The 25,590-nt window shown below is 41.5% G+C and overlaps 1 protein-coding gene across 2 annotated transcripts in view; it reads left to right on the top strand.

Moving 5' to 3' along the window:
* The window catches only part of Stk32a (serine/threonine kinase 32A), a 107,740-nt gene that overhangs the window by 43,364 nt on the left and 38,786 nt on the right, over positions 1-25,590 (top strand). For both annotated transcript variants that reach the window (XM_060377324.1, XM_060377323.1), the window contains exon 5: positions 8,697-8,870. In XM_060377324.1, coding sequence (XP_060233307.1) covers positions 8,697-8,870 — 174 coding nt within the window. The remainder of the gene's footprint in view (positions 1-8,696; positions 8,871-25,590) is intronic.

Raw genomic sequence — 25,590 nt, 5'->3', positions numbered from 1 at the left:
GAGAGAGACAGAGTGACAGAGAGACAGAGAAATATGCAAACCAAGTCAGAGCCGCAAAGCCAGCATTATAGCCAATATGGATCCCAACTTCCACTCTTCAAATCCTCGGACACGTTCAATATTAACTTACATTTCATCTTAACATTATGCATGTAAGGTATTTAGTTATCATTCCTTCAACAACAATAAAAACGAACATTTAAAAAAAATAAAGTCAATCAGAGAAATAATTAAAATGTGGATGTCGCTTAGCACGATAAGTAATATATTTTAGCGGAACAAAATCACTACTTGTTCTTTAAAATATTCAAGTCTGCAGGGGGTGGGGGGAAATATTTTCTCTATTTGCCTCCCTGGAGGATTTTTGACTGTCAGATATCAGAAGTGGCACTAAATAGTACAGTTATATAGATAGCCCTGCTAATCTGAGATGCAGGGATCCCCTGCCCTTGGTCCAGCTTGACTGTAGGCACTACTTTGTTGAAAGGAAGTTGGGTGCCTTGAACAGGGAGCATCAGGAAGAAGGTCATGAAAGACAAAGTAAGAAATTCTTGTAGCAGTTCTGGGAAACCTCCCCCCCCCCACCCTTTGCCCAGGAATTCTTGGAGTTGTACACCTTGTTCAATAAGGAAACAAATTGTCTTTTTGGCCAGAGAGACAAAGGAATGGACAGTCCACCCATGCCAAGTGAACAGTATGTCTCTTTACTCGGGAATGACAAGTCAGAACCTCTGGTTCAACACCGCCTGAAACCGGCTCTTGCCAGCCACGGCATTCCCATCCCTGTCCAACCACAAGTGGCCATTTCCCGTAGCATCAAGAACCCAAAATCATCAAGGTGGATTGTCTCTCTGCAGTGATCTTTGATTGTCATGGATCCCTGAAATTATCAATTCTAACACTTGATTTTTTTTTCTAAGCCCTTTGTGTAATGTTCTGATTTAATTGTTCCTCATTAACATCTGAGCATGTGTCTTGGCTTTTCCTTTTTTATGGAGAACAAGATGATGTTATTCCCTTTTTGCATGTTTACTGGGTATCTTATTCTCTAAGGGAACCATCTCAGGAGATTCTGTACAAAATAATATTCCAAATTTCTCCCTGGAGAGACTAAACTCCTGAGCCAGTACAATGAGCTGACAGATCACAAAATATGCCTGCCGAGTTCTGTCCAGAGAAAGGTCAGCACTTTGAACAATTAGCTATGATATAAGGGCATGGGGAAAATAATCTGCAGCCTGATCTATGACTAAAAAAACCACAAAAAACTACACACTGTTTTTCGCTGTGAAAATTACAAATATTTATGCATTTTAGTTAAGGCTTTATTTTATAGCCCAAGTCACATTTCTTTGAGGTTTTTATGATCCCTATAATCGATTTTAGAGCTTCCTGTTAATTTCTGTAATATTTCTTTTCCAATTTATAACTACTTATTTATGGAAATATTTTTAAATGGTTGGTTTCAAGAGAAGAAAACCAAGATTATTTGATTCACTCTAACTGCAATACATTGTTTGGGGATATAGGTATACAACAAATATTTGTATAATGTCATTGAAGAAATGAGTACACATTATATACCAGGCTGTGTGGCAGGGAGTCCCCGTGGGTACAGAGAGGAAGAAGGCATAGGGTGTCCAAAGGTTTCACGCAAGTGAAATGAATAAATTGTGAAAATACAGCCCCATTCAGAACAGCATTCACTGCTGAAATGTTCTATCACAGGCAAATGTCTGAGTGCTGAGGAATTACACAGGAGGGAATTCGAACAGTTATCCAGGAGAAACTAAAGAGCTGAGACAAACTCAGATCAAGATTTTATGTCTCTGAAATGTACATGAAAATTGTTCTCTGAGAATAGAAAGTTTGACTCAATTCCAGTCTGTCCAAAAGATCTGCCTGCACTCTGAGGCAGCAGGTTTGTGACTTTCAGTTATGTAGCTCTTCAGTTACCTTTGTGAGAGTGGGTAATGTCATTTGGCCACTTGCTTTAATGAGGGTATTTAAGCTGCATTTTTCCTCAGTAAACCCTGGAAGGCACTAATAGGATAGAGAAATAAGAGCTGTAATGTCCAAAGTATGTTGCACTGAGGGAAGAAAGGAAGAAAGCAGGGAAGGGAGGAAGAGAGAAAGAACAGAGAAAACAGGAATCAATAAACTCTTGAAATTCACAAAGAGCTGGATATAATAACACACTTTAAGTTTTTTAATTTTTAATCTTTTTGATATTATAATATTATACCATTTATCTATCTCCTTCCTCCTTTGAAACCCTAGTATGCACCTCCCTTTCTCTCTTTAAAAATCTATGGCTTATTTTTTCTTTAATTGCCAGTGTGCACACGTGTGTGTGTGTGTGTGTGTGTGTGTGTATTTCTAAATGTGTAAATACAACCTTCTCAGTTCCTATTATGAAACTTGTCATTGCAACAGAGACAATTGCGGAAAACCACAACTAATCAAAATGCAGAGTTGTGGAACCCATCCCAAATGGTCCATCCATAACCCAACTCCGGCGTCTAAGGCTCAGGGGCCACTGAGGAAGACAGGGCAGAGCGCCCCTGCTTCAGAGGCTGTATCCATGAAGTCTCACCTACACAGCCGCCTAGGTGTGAATTGAATATGGAGGGCACCAACAGGCACTCTGATGTGGAAGGAAGTAAACCTGTAATCCCAGCAATCAGAAGGTCAAACTGCATGTATGATTTTGAGGCCAACTTGGTCTACAGAGCTCTAGGCTAGCCAAGACTATAGAGTGAGACCTTTACTCAGAAATAAATAATAAATAAATAAAAATTCACATAGAAATTCAAGGGATCTGAGACGTTAAAAAATTCAAGGACTAACTTAAACAGTCTTGAACAGAAGGAACAAAGGTAAAGGACTCATTCTTCCCATCTCAAAATTTACTACAAAGCTACAGAATCAAGAGTAGCCACCATTTTTTAATGGTGACTTTTTAGCAACAGAAATAGTATTGAGAATCTAAAAGTAAATCCTCACGTGGTTTATTGACTTTTCACCAAAGTGTCAAGATAATCTAGTAGTGAAAAAAAATGGTAATTCAGCAAAGGATGATAAGACAACTGAGCATCCAAAAGCAAAAGAACCCCACTGTACATTACATCATGTACAAAAGTTAACTCAAATTGATGACAGACATAAACATGAGCTACTGCTAGGAACTTTTACAAAAACATAGGAGTAGTTCTTAAAGCTTATACATTAGACAGCAGGTTCTTAGGCATGACTTAAATAGAATGTGTGCTAAAATATTTTAGAAGACACATTGGAAACTATCAATTAAAAAAAACTTATTCAAAGTTGTGGTCAAGGAGTGAAATGGCACCACATAAAAGGAGAGAAAATAGAGACAGTTTATAAGCTGTATACCTTTTAAGAGTCTTACATACACAGTCTATAGAAGACACTTTCTCTCCATTCAAAAATAAAAAGAGGAAAAAACCTATTTCACAAAGTGATAAAGAGTCTTAATGGAAGCTTTTCTCCAAAGTGATGAATATCCAATAGGAAGATAAACTAGGAAATTGCAAATCAAAACTGCAGTGGAACACTGCTTCCGGTGCGTTGGGGTGAGTGCTGTTTTAAAATTAATGACTGCTGGAAAGGATGTAGAAAATGAAGAGCCATTGCCCTTGTTGATGAAACATAAAATGGTACAGCCACTGAAGAAAATCATGCCCGAATTCATCAAAGATGCTAAGCTCTTTCAATATGTACATTGTATCCAAGTTTGTGGCAAGAGTTACTAACAGAAGCTTTACTACGCTTAATCATTTGGAAAAACATCTAATAAGAAACAATAAGAATAAAAGTAACACATGCAGAATTTTCAGCCATACTTTGTTGAGTGGCAGTGCTGCCATTCTGACAGCAGTATGTGCGTCTGATAGGAGAGAGGGATCACATATTTATATGACTGCCACTACACACCAACGCCTTCAGTGATGGAGAAAAGACTTTCTTTCATTAGGAAAGTTAATATTTGTTCATGTTAGACTACACTTGAGTCTGCATAGGTACTTATAACTTCGTGTGTGTGTGTGTGTGTGTGTGTGTGTGTGTGTGAATGAGAGTGAAAGAGGAAGGGGGGAGAGGGAAAGAACGAGAGAGAACATTTCCAACAACCACATTCATCTGGAATAGGAACTATTCAAGACAGCTAAAATCTATTTTTATATGAAAAAGTATTGAAGCAACTAGGTCATATTAATATATACATTGTTGCTTGGTTATGTCTTCCTGGTTCAAGAATGCATGTTACAAAAAAAAAAAACAGAAATGATAACATCATACCCATGAGCTCATTGGGATACTCTTTTTTTTTTTTTTTTAACTGTGCTGGTTGCTTTTGGAAGATATTAGGAAACAAATCATTTTGAAGATCATTGCTAAAGGAGAGATCACTTCTAAACATCCATTTTAATATTTCCAATATGAAGTGAGACTCATAATAACTAAACAGTTTATTAAAACTTTTTCTTACTAAAGTATTCCATTTAAAACACGAAGGAAAAGTGACAGTGTTCAATTTTCTCCGCTCTGAAAGAACTTGAGGCTCTAGGCAACGTTGCATGGCAGACAACAGCACAGTATACATCTATTAGTTATATATGTGTTTATTAAAGTGCATAGACTCATCTGCAAAGTAGCTCAAGGAAGCTATAGAATACAAGACCCACAGATCTATAAAGCACTTTGTAAAAACAGTTTGTTATTTGGATATTTCATAAATGAATGTTTTGTGTTTTGTTCAAACTCACCCTCCATTCTCTTTCCTTCAATTTCTCTACTACGTTTCCATTCTCTTCCCAAACTCACTGAGTTTACTTAGTGCTGATTGTGTGTGCAGGGGTGTGGGACCACTTTTGGGGCATTCGTAGATTCTCAAAGGCTGCTGAAAACCGAGTCGCCTTCCCCTAGTGGCAAGAAATTGCCAATGGCTCCTCAGATACAGGTGTGACTTCCTGAACTCCTCCTTCCATGCTTAGATTTTGGCTGGCTTGATCTTATATGTGTCTTGCGTACACAGTCACAGTGGTAGTGATTCCTGTGTGGCCTGTTCTGTCTGTTTTCTACAGTAATTCTCTACCCCCAGCTTTCACAAATTTCTGCCCCCTCTTCCATGACGATCCTTGAGCCTTGGGGAAGGGGATGGGGTAGAGTTACTCTATGACTCCAATTCCTGGCATCCCCGTCAGGAGGGACTTATCATCAGGTTTTAGAGCTGGTGGCAACAGCTTGTAATACCTCAGAGGTGGGGGTGTGTGAAACCCCATTTACCAATGACTTCAAAATAGGTAGCCTTTTTACTTGACAGCTTATGTTGTCTTCAAACAGCACTTTCCCCTAATGTAGTGACTCTGCTTTCCTATATGCCTATAATGTAGATATTTATGTCTGCATTTATTTTAGGAAGTCTCTACAATAGTCGGTTTCCATATGACTTTTTCAAAGCTGTTTAGTGTTGGTTATCCCTCCCCGTCCTCTGTCCACTATGCTGACCTCTCAGGGTTGTATAAAAGTTCTATTTAAAGAAAGTAGTATTTGCATAATATAGAAACATGGACATTGAGTTTGTATTGGGTGAATTAAAATCGGGTGATCAAAATTTATGCAGATCAAAATCTGACAATGTTGGCTCTTTTTCCAATGATCAGTATTGGATACAAGTAGAGGAAAGTATTTTTCTCATATTTATTTCCATCTCAAAATCAAGTAAAATATAAAGTGAAAACTATAAAATTAAGTATTACTTATAAATCTCATAATTTAGACAAAGAAAGTTTCTGGCAGAAAATTCTGCGCATGTATCAGCATTGTTTCTTTCCATTTTGTTTTGTATGTGTTATGTCTTTTAAAATATATCTATTCTATATACACTGTGTATATAACTATATGCACATGTAAACATTTCACTGTGTGTGTGTGTGTGTGTGTGTGTGTGTACTGTGCCAGTTAGTTTTTTCTATACTCGACACAAAATAGAGCAAACTGGGGGGACAGTCTCTAAACGGCCTCCAACAGACTGGCCTGTGAGAGCATTAATGAACGTACTTTCCAGTGAGTTTCACATCACCAGGGCCAGACCTGTTCATTTTAGCACAGCCAGCTAAGAACCATGCCGTGCTATGACACAGGAAATGCAGGCTACAGAAACCCATCAGTGAATCTCTGTGACGAGCGGCTGAATTACAAGAAAGGTCTTTTTATTTAAAAAAAAAATTAAATTATATTAAGAACCTGAACGTTCTGTGCATCCTAAACTATGTTATGCCCACATGTTTTTAATTAAATAGTTTCAGAAAATAAAATGTTTATCTTTTCCCTCTGAGAGTTGAGAAACCAAGGTAGGATTCAGATCTGACGAGCTGAGGAGGGAAGATGATTTTGAAGAGTGAGAATTTCCTTCACAGCTTACTGAATTTGTATTCTGCTGGCCAGAGGAGCGTGTTGCCTCTTGCCTTGGCCTCCTTTCTCTGATTAATAATCCCCTGCATGTTGGAACACTGCTGTTAACTCGTCACAGCTGGCACTTGTATTGGTTTGTTCTCTGGATAAAGACTGCTTAAGTCAAGTCTTAGTGACGATGTTTGCTTGTTCAGGCTGAAGTTAACATAAGGGATATTTACACTTAGAGTTTAGTTCAATAATAGGAGACCCTCCTGGTGTGTCAGCGTGTTTCTAACCCACACCTAAGAGGGCGGTCAACAGCAGCTTGTAACACGGGTCTGTTCCACAGGCTAACTTTCTACTGGCTTCTAGTTATGTGTGTGATTGACACTGTCCCTCCCCCCCTTTTTTTGGTATCCAATCCCCATTCTCGCCATCCTTACACCATTTGCGACTCAGCCCAGGAGCAAGTGTGCTTTCTGGTCCACTGCTGAGAACAGCCTGAGAGGACACAGGCTCTGGGTGTGATCACATGGTGAACTATCTCAGGGAGACTCACTAAAAGATATCCAGAACACAGTGAATAGACTTTGTGGTGGTGCAGTTGTCAAGACCCAGTAGCCTTCCTGTTGCCTGTTAAACCTGAAGCAGAGCTAGCCAGCCAGTCTCCCAGCTGAGGTAAAGAACATCATTCCTAAAAGACAATACAAAGCGTGTATCTCAGAGTTTTAAAAAGCACCCACCCCCAGAGTTTTGACTTAATTCCCCGAAGAGTTAAATTCCTGACATCTTTTGTGTGAGCCTGAAGTTTTGTTTATTGAACCAGTGAACATCAGGATCTGTCAGTCTTCGTTACCCTACCACTTCCCTCAGATTAACAATGGGTTGTTGAGAGTCTCTCACTACATATAACCCCTCCCTCACCTGTTACTACTTGCTTCATCCTTGGTTTTCTACAGCTACTACTAAGCAGAGAATTCATCCCTGAGAATTATATGCTTCCTTGGGTACTGCTTACAGGCACTTCTTCAATGCAAATAAAACTTCAAAATTTGATTCCAGTGACACTAGGAAAACAGAAAAATCAATCAAAGCAGTGTTGATTTAGATGACTTTGTTGTGACAAGAAATCATGCCTGAGCTGTGAGCGCAACCAAACAAATCCTCACAGGAGGAGAATGTCTTTACCAAGGTGCTGTGCATATAAATACATGCCCAGGTCTCTGCTGGCAGCTCTGGGAATAGAGCAGGGGCCCATGCGGGGCTGTCTGCATCCTGCTTCATGTCCAGGCCTCAGTCCCATGCTCCTCCAAGTGAAGAGCTTGTACCTGGTCCTATGGCTAGCATCACACCTGTCAGGGACTCCCCAGTGTCTGTATATTTGTGAACACTTTACTGTCATAGAATTGGGCCATGTATTCTCCCCCAAACTCAAGCCTCCCCATCATACCTGTTGTTCCGACACTCTAAACTCTACCCCACTCATCAAGTTCTTTCTTTTTTTAGTACGTAAACAGTGTTCTGGCTATATGTATGCTTGAACACCAGAAGAGGGCACTAGTTCTCATTATCTCATTATAGATGGTTGTGAGCCACCGTGTGGTTGCTGGGAATTGAACTGAGGACCTCTGGAGGAGCAGACAGTGTTCTTAACTTCTGAGCCATCTCTCCAGTCCCATTGAATTCTTGATTTTTGTCTGTACTTGAGAATGTGATAGTGTCCTCTTTCACATTTCACTTTGGCCCTGCAGAACCCTTGGGTGTATTGTTTGTTAGAATTTTTTTTTTTTTTATGTTGTGGACATCACCTAAACTTCACTGCTCCCTAATTTTTTCATTAGGAATGGGAGGATGACAGCAGTTTAGCAGGGTTTGCCTTTAGTACTCTATCCTGTAATTGTAGTTGGTGTTTATTTTTTTAAAAAATTGTGTGTGTAGTTTGCATGTGTGTGTTCATGTGTACATGAAGAAGCTGCACTCTCTCATGTAGGCACACATGGAGGCCAGTGCTGACATCCAGATGTCTTTCCCAGCCTCTTCTATCCAGGTGGTCTTAACAAACTTGAAGCTGCTATTTGGGCTGGCGAGAGAGGTCCCCCAACACTGGATCTGCCTGTGGCTGGCTCCCCAACACAGGGGGGTTTCTCACGCTAACCACCATGTCACACTTTTGTCTGGGTGCTGGGGATCTGAACTCGGGTGCTGGTGCTTATAGGCAAACCCTCTGCCTCTTGAGCCATCTCTCCAGCCCCGATGTTTGTTTTCTAACGTTGATCCAGGTACTCCTTCCAGGATGAGGAGGACATGTTCATGGTGGTGGACCTGCTCCTTGGGGGCGACCTGCGTTATCACCTGCAGCAGAATGTCCACTTCCAGGAAGACACGGTGAAGCTCTTCATCTGTGAGCTGGCCATGGCCCTGGACTACCTGCAGACCCAGCGCATCATTCACAGGTCAGTTGAGCCCAAGGAGACCATCCATGGGTTAGAAAAGAAGCGATAACTTAATGCACGGAACAAAACTTTGCTTGTCACGGCATCTAATGTTGTCACAGCAGCCTTTGAGGTTGCTCATGGAAATGGTTGGCATATAAAAGTTTAATTTGCCCAAGGTCACAGTAAATGAAGAGACTAAAAATCACTATCAGTGACTATTGGTACTTGGTTAGTAACTATGCATATATAGAAAGAAGGAATGATGGTGGGTGAGAACTTGAGTATTTGATTAATTCAAGTAGAAGCAGAAGCACATGGAGGGTAAGATTAAGAAAGAACCTCCTCAGAGGAGAAGACTTGGTTTACTGTCTTCCTGTCGCGTCAAGTGTATCAAGCGAGTCCTTCACGTGTTCACTGCTAGCAGGAACAACAGAAACAAGGCGTCTCCTGTTTAACAAATCTGTTTTAAGAAAATAAGCAAAGAGTTATAGAGGCATATGACAGAAAAGGGGATGTTACAATTGTAAAGATATTACTAGCTTTAATGATGATCTCATATACGACATCTCATTTATCTCTAAAACAAACTGGAATAAAGGACCAGAGTAGATACAGTTAGACCAGTATTAAATGTAAGAAATCCATGATTTGTAAATATGAAATTAACATCTAAGCTTACTAGTAACCAAAACCACCATCAAAGCTACTACTTTTATTGAGGCTTCCTGAGTGCTGGGCACTGGGAGACACTTTATTACAGTTTTAAATCCTTAAGCATCATCGAGGGCCTCTCATTTGGTTATAGTGTCCTGGTTGTATTGAGGAGAGAGTGGGTCAAAGATTTGCTAACATTTGGCACCGTCAGGGTCTAGCCCTGGATCTCCCCAGCCCCAAGTGAGAGAGAGGCGTGTTATACTGACTGTACTAATTACACATGCAAAATGCATGCCTCAGTTACACATTCTCAGATAAAAATCAGCGTGGAGAACCTCACTGCCATCCTCTCTGGTCTTTGAAGAACTGACTGAGCTCTTAGTGCGGCTGTGGCTCACTTAGCATTGACTGGGATGGAGAGAATGTTTGGCTGCTGCATTAGAGGCCACATTTCTGGGTCAGCTCTGAGCCACCTGTTTGTAGGCACCATGAGCCAGTCCTCCATGCTCTCGTTTAAGCAGGTAGACTTAAGTAACTCTTTAATTTTCCATCTGTGGGGTGTCTATTTGTACTGGAAATATGCTCTTTAAGCAATAGTTGAGCGGAAAGCTGACCAGCAATCACACAGGACTCCAGGAGGGAATGTACGCACCTGGTATTTGTGGGTAATTGGAGATCTTGTTTTGATGAGTAGGCTTTCTGGCTCATGGCAGCTCTTTCTGGGAACAGCTTTATTCTGAGGGGAATTCAGGAGGGAAATTCACCCCATCCCGGAAGGAGCTCACTCCCAGCTCATGTCTGCTCTTCTGTGTTTCCCTCCCTCTCTCTTCACTATTCTCATCAAATTTGGGTCACTTAAATCATGTGGCATGATGGATGAATCCCATAGTGTTTCCTTCTTCTTGTCCACTTCCAGCATTGGTAGAATGGGGCACTATGACCAAATGGAGAGTCCTTTTTGACACTTAAGCGTTTAAGACAGTAATATGATCAAGCGTTTCCCCGTGTCTAGTACAGAAGGAGCCTCAGTAAAAGTAGTAGATTTGATGGTGATTCAAAATGATCCTGAGTAATCTTTGTGTTGAGGGGGAGGTCTTCTCACATAGAATGAAATGAAATTAAGGAAATGAAGTGAATGAAAGTCAGTAAGTGACATTCCGGGGGAAGATGAAAATTCCAAATGCTGTGTTGAAACAAACTGAGACATCATTCTTCTGGGGTCAAAGAATTCACACCTATTTCTGTTGCCTCTGGGGCCCCCTCCCCTCCTGGGCCTTGTGTTTTGTATGCTATCAGAGCATTCTTCACTTCTGCGGAGCTCTGGCACTATTTGATACTTTGTTTGCTTCATTTGTGTCCGTACTCGAAGAGTGAAGCCATGCCTGCTTAGCTTCCCCTTGCCTTGCCACTATTTGGGAAAAAAATGAAGCAATAGATGGTGGCTGAGACATGTAAATGAGTGACTGGGAGCAAATAATAACTGCACATTTAAAATATAGACCAGTAGAGCTTGAGAGGTGCCCCTGTGTGTGAGAGATTGATTTGCAGCACCCAAGTCAGGAATCTCACAACTGCTTTTAACTGTAGCTCCAGAAATGTCTCATACCACTGGCCTTCAAACACACTGCTCTCTCTCTCTCTCTCTCTGTGTCTCTCTCTCCCTCAGACATGCACAGACACATAATTAAGAAAATAAATCTTAAAAAAATATGGCACACTAAAGCCAAACATTTCCCATTTGATGTCTTTATGTTGGGTAACATAATTTATCATTAGAACAGTGTGTGTCTTACCCAGAGAAGAGGCCCCAAGCTGGTTATCCAACACCCAGTGGTCAGCCTGGAAATCATATACATAGAAGTAACATCATGCAGACCGAGCAAGCTATTTCTACATATTTACACTTACTTACACATAAATTGTATGTAACACATGTTACAACAATTAATGAAAATGAGGTTTTGAATTTGAGCTAAAGTGGGTTATATAAGAAAAGGCTTGAGGGAGGAAAAGGAAGGGGAAATATTGTAATTATATCTTAATTTCAAAAAACAAATAATAATGTTGAGATGATAGTCCAAACTCTTATTCTGGTAAATAAAAGTCATATTACCAGTATGAAGGTTCTTTCATGACAATGGGCCAAATAGACACTTTAATTGTCTAATAACTAGGATTTTTACTATTAAAGTGCCAGACCCCAATTCAATGTGTTACCATCTTGAAATGGTATCAAATGGCTCTGAAGCTGGTGAACTAAGGAGTCTTTCTCTGTAATTCAATTGAGATAATAGTGTCATTCTGAAACTGGGATTCTTGTGGGGAGTAAAGCTGAGAGAGCAATTCAGAAATAATACAGGCTTCTGAGTGCTAGGAATCTCTTTGCAAAATCCACTTCTCTATCTATTACAACAAATACTTATTCATCTTGATGGTTCAGCTATTTCCCAGGATTTCCAGTGACATATAATATGTTTTTTTTTAATCACGGAAAAATTCAAATTAATAATATAACTCTTCCTTCAAAAGCATCAGCAAAATAAATGCTCCATTTGATTGATGCTAAGATGACAGAATAAATCATCTTTCAGCTACTCAGAATATTGGACTGTAAAACTCACATTCTGCAGTCTAATGTGTGAATGAAAAGGAACACATGAAATGCCATAGACTTGCCCAAGTGAGCAGAAAGCAATTACAGGGAACAGCGGCTATAAAACACAAGGACGTCCATGTTCAGAGTCAAGCCATGTTTTGCCTCTGGGCATGGTGGGAGATTTAGAAGGACCTCAAGTACTCAGCAAATATGTAGGGAACAGGCACGGCGTCAGCACACCCTTTACCAGCAGCTCCCAATCCAGAGACGCTTGGAAGCACTCGGAAATTACTGCATCAGTTTTCTTCCAGTTCCAGGAAGCTGACAGCTTTCTATCCCCATTTTACAATTGCAACTCCAGTTTTGAAGACGAAGGATCTCACCCCAAATTACAGTTAGAGTAGAATGAAGCATCAACTTGGGGAACGCAGGGCTTTTGACCACACTACACTCTATGAGGCTGAGTGTTTTTGGAGCCTGAGGAGAGCAGGGATAAGGCTAGTGTGGGCACCTGCCTTCGAGCAGAGCACTCATATTCTCACTGCACAGACAAAGATGGTACACTGAAACCACCAGGTAAGGGGATGCTCTGAAACCGGAAGCTAAAACTGTTAGGCTGGCATACATTAGAAGAGAGGAGAGATTGGGTAAAGAAACAGTTTTGTAAGAGCATGGAGGACTTAAAAGAGGTTTGAATGGCCAAAGCAGCAGTAAAACCTAAGCCGTGTACAAGGGATGAGTAATTTGGAGTCCTTATTCAGGGACTGGGGAGTTAGCTCCATCAGTAGGATGCTCACTACACCAGAGTGAGGACCCAAGGCTGGATCACTGGCGCTCACAAGGAAAGCGCTCATGTCCCGAATCTTGGTGCTGGATAAGCTGGGACTGGTGATCTGGAAGTCATTGGCCAGCCATTCTAACGGGGCTGTTCAACTCCGGGTTCAGCGAGAGACCCTGTCTCTAAACATCAGGCAAGGAATGATTGGCAATGGTGAAGATGTCTCACCTCTACCTGTTACCTCAACAAGTACACACATGCACATGAGTGCATAATATCTCTCTTACTTGAAAACACACGCACACACACACACAGAGAGAGAGGGAGGAAGGGAAGGAGAATCTGCTCCTCAAGGAATACAGGGTGGGTTCTGTTGAATTATTTTTCTTACATTGATATCCCTGCCAGCAAATGTGTGCCTTATTTCTATAAAACCCTGCCCATCCTGTTTCTGCTAGAAACTCCATGTGGGATGTACATGAGGCTTTATCTTATTCTATTGGTAGGATTTTTACTATATAGACTTAAATTATATGTATTATACATACACACACACAAAATATTGAGCTAATTTTTATCAGTTTTGGAAGCTTTTTCCCACACAGTTGATAGTGACACAGAGTTGGACAATAACTTTAATTAATTAGTTAATTAACTTATTTTTGTTTTTTAGAGACAGGGTCTCTCTCTGTGCTGCCTTGTCTGTCCTGGACTTGCTTTATAGACTCGAACTCACAGAGATCCACCTGCCTCTGCCTCCCCGAGTGCTGGGAGTAAAGGCGTGCACCACTACAATCAGCTCAATAACTTTATTTTTGATTTACATAATTAGACAAGTTTTTTTTATTACTCAAGAAATTAAAACACTTTCTTCATATTGAAAACCGACCTTATTTTTCCAAGTGTGGCAGATCCTAGTTTAATACATACCCTCTTATTTATATTAAACCAGTAAGTGAAGGTTTTAAAATGTAGACCAAGTGATTATTTTCTTCTATTAAAAATTAGAGAGCCCAAATTCATTATAATTCCAGCGAAAAGACCACTGTTTGATTAGAATGCCATAATCTCTCCAGTGAATAATCTGATGGAAACTAATTATTGTTGGCCAAAAAGGAATTGGTATTCATTCTCCTGTCACATGTTGAAGAAGACTCAATTATGAATGTAGACTACAGAGATGAACTGTATAAGGCAGTTAACAGTAAATCATCTTAGATTAGATGGCTGATTGTGATTTTCTTCTAGTAAAAATAACCTCCCTGTAATGAAGTTATAACTCATTGTTTCCAAATTCCTATAGGAATGAGATTTTAAAAATCCTATTAGGCAATTCATATAAATAATCACAGCACAACAGAGAAAATTTTGAACTTTTATCTCCCATTGAAAATGGAAACATTGAATAGGGAATAATAGAAAAGTTTTTAATATCAAGAAGAACATGAAAGTGTGTTTTCATTTATTACCCTTGTCTACTTTGTTACAGTGAGAGGGGCAGAGGGAACAATAAGTGCAGCCAGAATCATTCTGAAGCAAAATACAAAGAAGAATTAATTCTCACTTATCAACCCCTCAGCCTAATGTGGCTAATTTTTGTTTTGTTTTGGTTTGGGTTTTGGTTTATTGAGATAGGGGTTCTCTATGTAACAGAGCCCTGGCTATCCTGGACCAGGCTGGCCTCAAAATCACAAAGATCCACCTGCCTCTGCCTCCCGAGTGCTGGGATTAAAGGTGTGTGCCACTATTGCCCAACTAAAGTAGCAACTTTTAAGAACTGCCTATCATCCTTCTCTGTAGCAGTAGCTTGACAACAAAAACCTTGGGAGCAACAATTTTAGCCTAAATATTTCTGCAAACCTTCTAAGTGTGTGCTTACCAGACAATGCTGCAGAGCTGAGGCTTGAGGGGTGAGCGAGGTGAACTCTCTGTTGAGACATCAACAACAGTTGACCATGAAACGATGGTTCAGTAGGCACATCAACACAAATAAGAAAGGCTTTTAAATTTGGGAGCATGCATTATAAAGATCCTAAGCTATTGTGAGTCTGTCACAGCAGTCCAGCTGTGGTTGGGCACATACAAATGATCACTTATCCTCAGTAACATCTTCCCAGTGGCCGTGGTTATGCTTCTAATAATACCTTCTGGGCCCTGATGTTATTCTCAGACTGCTTTCCCTCACTCATACATGAAACCCCGTATGGGTAGAGAAGGTTTTATCCATGTTTAATCACCAACTTTCAGCACAGTAATCAAAGTAGATGGTCACTGGATAAATTAGCATAAACGTGAATGAGGACAGCATCTCATGTGACTCTTGGATGGTAAATTTACAAGGTAAATTTACAATGGATGGTGTTTGCAAGAGCAAATCTTCATTTGATGTACAAATTCCTATTGGACAGAAGAAGAGCTTCTGTGATACCTTTGTTTGATAGCATTTATAAGAAATGAACCTTTGATTTAACCCACAGTTATTACCTCCCACTGGCTTGGAATGTAGGCATAGCACAACTCAAGTTTATCCAAAGCTGCCGTCTTATTGGCCAGAACTGGATTCTCTTTCAAGATTAGGCCAGATGAGTTCAGACCAGAAGTAGAATTCATTCCCCTCGAAGCTGCAGAATTTATGGCAGCTTGCTTTGTCAAGAGCACCAAGACAATAGATTAGCAGTTCTCAACCACTGCGACCCTTTATTACAGTTACTCGTGTTGTGGTGACTCCAACCATAAAATCATTTTCATTACTACTTTAGAATTGTAATTTTGTTACTGTTATGAATGATAATGTGAATATCTGTGTTTTCCTGTAGTCTTAGCTGACCACTGTGAAAGGGTTGTTCAATGACCAAAGGGGTTGTGACCTACTGGACGAGAACCACTGCTCTAGAGTGGACTGACCAGCAGGACAGCATTTATGTCTTTGAATAACATATAATATTCTATCACATAAACCCAATAGTCCCAGCAATCCAATACGATGCTTATTAGAAGCAAGTGATCGAGCTTGTTTACACCATGAGGTTGTGAATAACTCAAGCACATAAACAAGAGGTGGAAATTGGGGGAAGGGATTCTCCATAATGTTAATTTGCCACATGGCAATAAATTTCCCGAACATCAATTCAATTGTGAACCCAGCTCGTACCTGTTTTTAGTGAAGGTTATTAGTGTACCACAGGCAGAGAGCTAGGCAGGAAGGTCACCTTTGCGTCTATTTAACACACATGGTACTATCTTTGCAGTCATACTTTATTTTCTTGAGGTGCTAATTCAAAGGGAAGAATGAGATCTTTCTGGTGCTAATCATTCAAGTGACAGATGATCCCCTAATGAATGAAAATGCCAACCCAGTGACTTGACAGCTCAGCTTTGACGCCTTTAGCAATGAGTCACCCGGTGGGAGGCTCTTCTCATTCCTGAATGTGTTTACTTCTTTTAGCCCGCCAGCCCTTTTACCCAATTAATTTATACTACTAAGTACATAAAAGTCATTGCCTTAATGACTTAACAAGAGTTAACTATTACACACATCACCAAGACCTTGCCCTGTACGACTAAGCATGCTGTACACAGCGCCCCACTTGACAATCAACAAAACCATGCCAGGGTTAGTAACTTGGCCAGGTGTGATTACTGTATGGGATGCTGAGGCCAAACATAAGGTTACCTAACTAAAGGCCCTGGCTGAGCAGAGAGTGGTAGTGCTCTTGCTCTACTCATGGGAAGCTGTCTTGAATCCCCAGCATTGAAACAAACAAAAATAAACCACCAAAACGCGCCTGCTCTAAACATCCCCTTCCTGTGTTTCCCTGTGGAAACCACTGACACACACCCTCCAGGTTCCATGACCTGTGTTGATGAGTATTATGTGTTGGTTTGTCTTCCTCCTGGCCTAGTCTGATTTCTTTTCTTGTGATAAACTCCATGACCGAAACAAACTCAGCGAGGGTGAGGTTCATTCCCTCTTGGAACACTTGGGTCAGCACGCCATCACTGCGGAAACTCAGGGCAGAAACCCAAGGCCGGATCCTAAAGGTAGACGCTGAAGTGGAGACCATGGAGGAGGACCGCTTACTGCTCTGCTCCTTCTGTCCTATGCAGCTCTTTATCTTACTCATTAAATAATACACTTGATTTTTTTTTATTTTTTTTCCTTGATTCTTTGTGAATTTCACATCATGAACCCCAATTCCACTCACCTCCCCATCCCTTTATATCAGTCCCTTGCTCTTGCAACCTACCCTTCAAAATAAAGTAAAAAAATCTTGTCATGGAAGCTGTATTGTGTCACAGTGTGTCACACAATATACCTTTTTGCCCACACATCTTTACTTGCAAGTGTTCATTGCAGTGAGTCATTGGTCTGTTTGGCGGCTTCTGGCTGGTGCTGCACCATCAAAACCGGATCCTCACTTGGACCTCCTCTTCAATATCCTGTTGTTGCCCTATGTCATGGAGATCCGGAAGCAGGATCTTCAGGACTGGCTCTTTCACATGCTCCAGCAGATCGTAGATGGGGTAGATGTCGGGTGGGTCATTTCAAAGCCTTTTATCTAGGCCTGGGATGCAAATGAACTGGTCAGCCTTCCAGTTCACCTGTGCACCCTCCACCAGGCTGAGCTCTCCAGCACTGTGCCAGCTAGCTCACCCAGTGCCACTGACGGCAAGGAGCAGGAGCCATTCAGATGGGCCCTGTTCAGACATGACTTGTGGCTTTATTAAAAGAGGCCATTTGGTGAAGTCTTTCAGAGGCCCTCTGTGATAGGCTCCTGTCCTGCTCCCTTTTTTCTCCCTCTTCTGATGTTCGTTTCATTTGCCTTTCTGCATGAAGATTGATGATCTTACCCAGAGTCCTCCTTCCTGATTAGTTTCCTTAGGTGTACAAATTTTAGTATGTTTGTCCTATATTATATGTCTAATATCCACTTATAAGTGAGTATATACCATGTGTGTCTTTTTGCTTCTGGGATAACTCACTCAGGATGATCTTTTCTAGAGCCCACCATTTGCCTGCAAATTTCATGATTTCCTTGTTTTTAATTGCTGAGTAGTATTCCATTATGTAAATGTACCACCATTTCTGTATCCATTCCTCTACTGAGGGGCATCTGGGTTGTTTCCAGCTTCTGGCTATTACAAATAAAGCTGCTATGAATATGGTTGAGCAAATGTCCTTGTTCCCCCAGCAGGGTATCAAAACATATGCTAAGATGCATAGCCAAACTTTGGACAAAGTGCAGGCAACCTTATGAAAGAAGGGAGAGATAGAAAGACATGGATGGGACAGGAACTCCACAAAGGGAGCAACAGAACCAAAAAATCTGGGCACAGAGATCTTTTCTGAGACAGATACTCTAAACAAGGACCATGCATGAAGATAACTTAGAACCCCTGCACAGAAGTAGCCCAAAGCAGCTCAGTATCCAAGAGGGTTCCCTAATTATAGGGCCAGGGACCATCTCTGACATGAGCTCATGGGCTGGCTCTTGGATCACCTCTACCTGATGGGGGAGCAGCCCTGCCAGGCCACAGAGGAAGACAAAGAAGCCTGTCCTGATGAGACCTGATAGACTATAGTCAGATGGAAGGGGAGCAAGACTTCCCCTATTATTGGACTGGGGGAGGGGCACTGGAAAAGAAAAGGGAGGGACGATGGGATTGGGAGGGGAGGGGGAAGGGATACAGCTGGAATACAAAGTGAATAAACTATAATTAATAAAAGAAAAGAAAAAAGAAAAGAAAAAAAGGCCATTTGGATGCAGGCAGACAGACAGACAGATGCACACACGCATGCCACATGTACACGTACACACATACACATATACACACAATGGCCACAGGATGGAAGACTTTTGACCTATGCCTATAAAGCAAAGAACAGTACATTTCCTGTGTACCAGCAGATGTTAGAAGAGGCAAGAGAGGATTGTCTCCATGGAAGCGGGATCTGCAGACACTTTTACTTCAGACTACATGTGTTTTCTCTACCCATGAGACGGTAACTTCCTGCAGCCAAGCACAGGGATGGAGCAAACACCCGTAATTCTCTGTGCGGCTCGGATCTACTTTTTCTCATTTTCATGTTTCAGGTTTGGTGAACTATATCAGCTATCTACAGTATTTTTATCTGCTTCCTATGGTTGAAGGTGTTTTGTTTGACTTTTGCATATCTCTAAAGGAAGGTTTTGTTTTGTTTTGTTGTTTTCTCATTTACCACATTATGTTCAGTGTGAAAAAATTACGCACCTAAAAGTAATTGTAGATGACGTTATTACTCTTAGTATGTGTGTTCTGCTTGAGGCCTGCCTTTCTTGCTTTCAGTATATTGCCAACATTTGTTGCTTATTGCATTGAAATATTAGATTTGGTTTTCAGGGCAATGTCTTCTGTGGAGTGCTAAAGAAAAGGCCCCTCCTCTTGGTCTTCTTAAATCTTATCTTCAGTAGAGCAGGAGGCCTTGCAAATGCTCTCTTTGCTAACTGCTGTAGCAGGGGGCCTGCTTGAGCTCAGGAAACAAAGCGCTAAGCGGTAATAAGGGTATTATGTTGCTGTGGTCTGTTCAGCACCTGCTCCCGTGCTAGCAAATAATGAATGAGCATGAATTACACACTGTGAAAACAGGTCAGTCTGCCCTCTTGGCATATCAGACAGTAGCAAAGGGCCTTTAAAATGCATCGCCTACCTGGGAAGACCCACCTTAAAAAGGCAAGAAAATGCTTGTTTACAGGTTAATATTTAACTAGGCTGGGCTCCTCTTTTAATAATTTCAATAAGCTTAAGAGTTTTATCAATAGGTAACCTACAAGCTGCAATAAATAAAATTTTACTTAGGTTAGCATACACAAAACACAAACTTCACTGTTGTGGGCTTAATCATTTAATGCTAAAGATTGTTGCTTGCTTATGCATATGTCAGGCTCTGAGTAGAATTTGAGAGTGGAGAAAGCTTCTTCCTCCTTCCCATCCTCTTTCCTCTACTCCTCCTTCCTCCTTCTCCTCCTCCTTTTCTTCTTCTTCTTCTTCTTCTTCTTCTTCTTCTTCTTCTTCTTCTTCTTCTTCTTCTTCTTCTTCTTCTTCTTCTTCCTTTCTTAAAGATTACAGCTAATGAGATAACACAATCAACAAATACCTAAATACTTAGGGAAGTGTGTTAGTTACAGATTGTGTTCAGTGCTTTATAGAAAATCAAGATTTGAGCAGTTACACTTCTGGAAGGTAGGGCCACTTCGACACTGTGCTCACAGATGACCTCAACAAGCTAACAGCATTGGTGGCAGGGCTAGACAGTCAAACAATTGAAACAGGGGTGTTTGTTATGTCCTGGTTCATAGCAGAGGGTATGTGAAGGTAGGAATAGGGCAATGAGTGTGAGCAGAGGCTAGATAATGACCACATGCAAACAAGCATGCTGGCATAGCCAGGCATCCAGTTTGTGCTTAGGAAAAAGGCAGAGCAAGCAGGACAAGGCATGCACATGAACTTGGTTTTCACTCTTATAGTATGTGGTGAGTAAGTAAAGGTGGGAGTGATTAGAAAGGTCTCCATTGGCTGTTCTCACATAGTGAGAAAGAACCTATGAGTCGACCCACTCATCTTCTTACCCTGAAAACACAAGGACAGACATATGTTCTACAGAGTTCAACTAGCAAATGCATTATATTTTAAGAACCTCAGCACCTCACCTCTACCACACAGAGTGACAGTAAAACAGATGAGCATGACTGGGCATCGCTGAACTTTGTCATGCATTATATAAGGGATTTGGAGGATAATATATATAAAAGTATATTTCATGTATTCATATATTTTGGTTTTTTTCAAGACAGGATTTCCCTGTATAGCCCTGGATGTTCTGGAACTAGCTCTGTAGACTAAGCTAGCCTCGAACCCAGAGATCTGCCTGCCTTTGCCTCCTGAGTGCTGGGATGAAAGACTTGAGCCCCACCACCTGGTTCAGATTGAAGTCTATAGAAGAGCTTAGTCTGTGTTGCCAAGTGTAACAGTGAGACTTGTCACCATTATGATGTCACAGTGGTTGAATGAACATTGCAAACACCTATTCTTGTCTGCATTCTCAGTTTGTCCTCAGTGACCTAGCTCTTCCTATGCTGGGCACTTGCTAATTATTTGTTCAGTGTTTTGTGAAATTTCACTGAACAGTTACTTTGTGTCCGGTTCTGTAAGTAAGTGACTTACTTGCATCATTTAATTAAATCATCACTTTACGAAGCAGAGACGGCTGTCCTCATTACACATGGAGAGTAGAGCCTAACAATTCTATTACTTACAAGAGTTCAGGGCTCAAGTGATAAAAAGTTTAAGCTCACATTGCTTCAAGTAATAAAATAAATTAACTATCCTATAAAACTAGAAAGTTCAGATGTAAACTTACCTGCAGGTTACTCATTTAGCAATTCACTAGCAACATCGAGCGACCAGCCTCTCTCTCTCTCTCTCTCTCTCTCTCTCTCGTCTGCCCTTTCTGTGGCCTCTCCATTCTCAGCTTGCTCTTCTGTGTAATGCTAAGAAGGGTCTTGTACTCCATGCTAGGTCCTCTGAATCCAGGAACCATGTTCCTTCTAACAGCTTCCGCCAGAACACCAACAGGGCTTTTTTTCTAGCCTCCCACCACTGCCCCCCCCAAGTCCGTGATTCATATTGGGTCACCGGTCCCTCCCTGATCTGGTAACTGGAGTCATGGGTTGAGACAATTCTTAGCTTGTGCCTGGAGTCAGCATAGAGTAAGTGCTCAAAGCATGTGGGGTTGAGTCTGTTTAAATAGACAACCGAAAACCACAGTCACTATACAGTCACTATTAAGAAAGTGAGGAATGCATATGAGGAAGGCGATCACAGTTGCCCACAGTTCCAGAATTAGGATATTGCAGTTTTGGGATTTGAACCTGGGTCATCTGACTACAAAGCCCATATTTCTTTCCTTTCATGCGTGTGTGTGTGTGTGTGTGTGTTCGATCTTAACTTTATTTTTTATATTAATTTTTATTTTTTATATTAATCACAGGTTATTTACTTTGTATCCCAGCCGTAGCCCCCTCCCTCATTCCTTCCCAATCCCCCCTCCCTCATCTCCTCCCAGTCCCTTTCCAAGTTCACTGCTAGGGGAGGTCTTCCTCCCCTTCCATCTGACCCTAGCTTATCAGGTATCTTCAGGACTGGCTGCCATGTCCTCCTCTGTGGCCTAGCAAGGCTGCTCCTCCCTTGGTGGGGTGGGTAAAGGAGCCAGTCATTAAGTCCATGTCAGAAATAGTTCCTGTTCCCCTACTAGGGAAACCCACTTGGATACTGGATACTGAGCTACCATGGGCTACATCTGAGCTGGAGTTCTAGGTTATAGTCATACATGGTCCCTGGTTGGAGAAACAGTCTCATAGAAGACCCCGTGTCCTGATATATTTTATCCTTGTCAAAGCTCATATTTTTACTTCTACTTCAAGTGAAGCTGGAAACCTCTAGGTCTGGATTCAACATTTGTTGCTGACAATATTGCCATCATATTACACTACGTATTAATATATGTATATATATAATTTTATACTCCATGAATATACTAGCAATACATATACATATGCTTGCTATATAGCTACATATTGTATATTTTTATTTTATATATGTATATGCATATACACATATATCCAAACATTATGTGACATAGTAAAACCTGTATAGGGCCTGGGTTATGCTGGTCCATCATCTTGTTGCAAATACATGAAGGGATTTTTACTCCAGTCAGGTGGACATAATGAACAGGCAAAGGGCTGCTTCTGGAGTTAGAATCCAGTGCTTTTCAGAGCCCACGGCTTGCAGAGTAGCTTTTAATCTCAGAGACTTGGCTCTTGAGAAGTGCAGGCCTATGGCTACAGCTGTCAATGCCAGACACTTACAGCTCTAGGTACACAACTCAAAAGTATACTGTGATTTCAAAAACAGAAGCTTGTAGCTCTGTGCCTTCCCGAATAAAGGCTTAGGGTTCCTGGCTTCAAAGCCAGCTAGCAGGTGTAGGGACACAAGTAAAGGCTTACTGCTTTGTTCATTGACTTACAGTGGCCCAGGAATAGCCGACATCATTATAGTTTCCAAGGTCTCAATGGCAGGTCCAAAGCTCTTAGCCTTTGAAACTCTTGTGGAGGCTGGATTTGCAGTTCTCTGGAGTTCCTCGTAGCCTCTCACCCCTGCAGGCTTCACTGTCTGCAGCCTCTTAATCTCTAAAGCCTTTGCTTGCTCTGGAATTCCTCAGCTGTGTCTTAGCTGCCGAATGTTCGAAAAGCTTAGTGCCCTAGCAGTTTCCAGGTTTATAGCCTTTAGGTCCTGCTCAAGCTGCCTTATAACCGTTGCTATTATGTAGGTACTGGAAGCCTGAAGATTTCCTCAGGTCAATAATTAAAAATTAAAAAAAAAGCCAGGCATAGTGGCATGTGCATGTAATCACAGCACTTGGGGAGGCAGAGGCAGGAGGAACTCTGAGTTCGAGGACAGCCTGATCTACAAAGTGAGTCCAAGGCTACATAGAGAAACCCTGTCTTGAAAAACAAAAACAAAAACTACAAAAAAAAAAATTAAAAAAAATCACTCTAGACAGGTTTTATTGTCGCCTAGTGTCACAGCACAAGGAGGCCATCAGCCCATTGGCCAGCTTTCTTTCCACTCTGACCTAAGAAGGCTTATGTAGTCAGAATGGGGGAGGGTCAGATGAGCACAAACTCCAGTTCTGTAGCATTGTCAACAGTTCATTCATCAGTCAGAGGCTTTGTGCTGAGTTAGTCTAGGAAGGGCTCCCTTCCTGGCCCAGGCAGAAATAGCAGCGAGACTGGAAGGAGCATTGGAAATGACTGCAGGCAGGTTCATCTGGAGGTCACTGAGGGTGGTTGCTACCTGAGTGACATCTCCCAGAGATCCTGCCGGCTTCTGGGGCAGTAGTGACTGGAGAAGATGGTGGAAGTCAGTGCATCCGCTGCAGTGTGGTTGGCCATGGTCACTCTGTAATCAGCACACTTGCGCTTTTCTGTGAAGAACAACAGAATTGGCACATTCGTGTGGCCAATGATCTGTCTTCTGTGAGCTAACCTTACAACTGGATGCCATTCAGATGGCCCATGACATGTGCAAGACTGAGTGGCCTTGGTGTATGTCAACCCTCCACCCCCAACCCTGCAACTCAGCTTCAGAGACAAGGCCCACCTGGGCAGAAGTGACTTTGAATTGATTTGATGCCTTTGTTCTGGTTCTGTATGAAAATGCTAATGAGAGAAAGATGGGGGAAGGCAGATTTCATTCTGACTTCCCAGATTGCAGCTCTCTGAATAAAGCACAGATTCATTGTGTGTGTGTGTGTGTGTGTGTGTGTGTGTGTGTGTGTATGTGTGATGGGCACTGTAAATGCTTACAGTTTCTGTGGTTCTTACTGCTGGAGTGGAATTTCCTCAGAAGGTTCAGGAAATGTTCAGAGCAGCGAAGCTGCCGTGATCACAAGACAGCTGATTGGGATACAAGGGGCATCGTGATTGACAGCTCTTCACTTAAGGCAGCTGGGCACAGAAGATGAGTCTGGAAGCTGTCTGTCAAGCAGTGTGTCACAACTTTAATAACTTAAAGGGAAAACATTACAGACTGTTTACAACAAAGATTGGGTGTCTTTCTCAAGGAACTTTGTCTAATATCAGGTACTGCCACCAGTCAAGTACCTTTAGGCTGGGTCTTTCTTTGTCTGTCTCAATACCAGTTATAACAATTGCTATAGTATGCTTGCCTGTCTCTTCTAGATGCATCAAGTGCCAACTCCTGTCCCAGAAGAAATCCATCAGAGTATTGTACCTGTGTTCCCCCAACTAGTCTTTCCATTCTGTTTACTTCCTGAGCATGTGATTCTAGTCATTAAATATTTTCAAATTCATATACTTACATAGAACACTTAAATACCCACTCTAAAAAGTTTATTAAACTAGCCTTATGTACACTGAATCATGCTAGAACTCTCTATAGTTCTTTCAGTGGTTACTGTATACCAGGCTTTTTTGAAAAGACTTTACCAGAACCAATATATTTCATCTCCACAGAAACCCTTTGAGGTGAGTATCTCTATAGCCAGCCCTGTATTGTAGATGAGGAGACAGACAAGGGGAGATTTATTAACTTTCTAGAGTCAGCCATGACCAGGTTGGGGTAATCCTCAGGCCATTTGGCATTAGTGGCATTCTACAGTGCCTGCTTATGTAGAAACCTCTCTTCTTTCTTGGTAAGATAACCACAGTTTGGTAACAAGGACCCAGGTGAGCATTCAATGCTTGGTCTAGGTTTGCCACAATGATTATGTTCCCAACATCCCAAATTCAATGCAGATATGAGCCACTATGGCTAGTGTCTTCTTCAGAAGAGAAAAAGAAGAGGAGGAGGAAGAGATTGGCTTCCCTAATAAAAGTGGAAAAGCCCAGTTAGTGCTGCTGGGTTCAGCTTCTTTCTGTCTGTCCTCGAGCAATAAGCAAGGTCTAAAGCTGGAGCAAACATCCTGAGATCAGAAACCGACAAATCAAAATGCTGATAAAACAGAATGGCAAGACAGAATTCAAAGCTGTACTTTTGGTGACTGTGTGGGATCAGCAAGGGAACCTGGAGTGTTTTTCTACCTGATTTCTGTCTGCTCAGATCACCAGGAACATGCCAAGCACACCTGTAGTCTAAAACCCATTAGG

Source organism: Meriones unguiculatus, chromosome 2 (genome assembly GCF_030254825.1).
Source record: "Meriones unguiculatus strain TT.TT164.6M chromosome 2, Bangor_MerUng_6.1, whole genome shotgun sequence".
Lineage (NCBI taxonomy): Eukaryota > Metazoa > Chordata > Mammalia > Rodentia > Muridae > Meriones > Meriones unguiculatus.
The sequence above is the reverse complement of the archived record's forward strand: the minus strand, read 5'-3'. Positions and strand labels throughout refer to the sequence as shown.